At 70.0% G+C, this 323-nt stretch overlaps 1 protein-coding gene across 1 annotated transcript in view; it reads left to right on the forward strand.

Annotated features, from left to right (window-relative positions):
* Window positions 1-6: 6 nt before the first annotated feature.
* The window catches only part of GALR1 (galanin receptor 1), a 14,231-nt gene continuing 13,914 nt past the window's right edge, over window positions 7-323 (forward strand). The window contains exon 1 of the mRNA XM_010855063.1: window positions 7-322. Coding sequence (XP_010853365.1) covers window positions 272-322 — 51 coding nt within the window. The 5' untranslated portion in view covers window positions 7-271. The remainder of the gene's footprint in view (window position 323) is intronic.

Raw genomic sequence — 323 nt, forward strand, 5'->3', positions numbered from 1 at the left:
TCTCTTCCCGCAGGGCTGCGCCGGCCGGTCCCTCGTCCCCGGCTCGGTGGCCGATAAGCGGACGCCCGGAGCTCTTGGGACAGCCTTGTGAGTGCGGGAAGGTCCAGCTCCGGCTCCCGTCTGCGTTCTCTTCCAGGTGGCCCCGTCCGAAAAGACGGTGCCACTCGGCCCGGGCGCCTGGGTTCTGAGTGCCCTGAGCTGGGTCACCCGTAGCCCCTCCTTCCCCGGCAGGCGCCCTTCGCCAGCGCAATCTAGGCTCCCCCTGCGCGCCATGGAGCTGGAGGTTGGGAACTTCAGCGAGGGGAACGCGAGCGGGCTTGAGC

This window comes from Bison bison, unplaced genomic scaffold (genome assembly GCF_000754665.1).
Source record: "Bison bison bison isolate TAMUID 2011002044 unplaced genomic scaffold, Bison_UMD1.0 scf7180017864353, whole genome shotgun sequence".
Taxonomy (NCBI): Eukaryota; Metazoa; Chordata; class Mammalia; order Artiodactyla; family Bovidae; genus Bison; species Bison bison.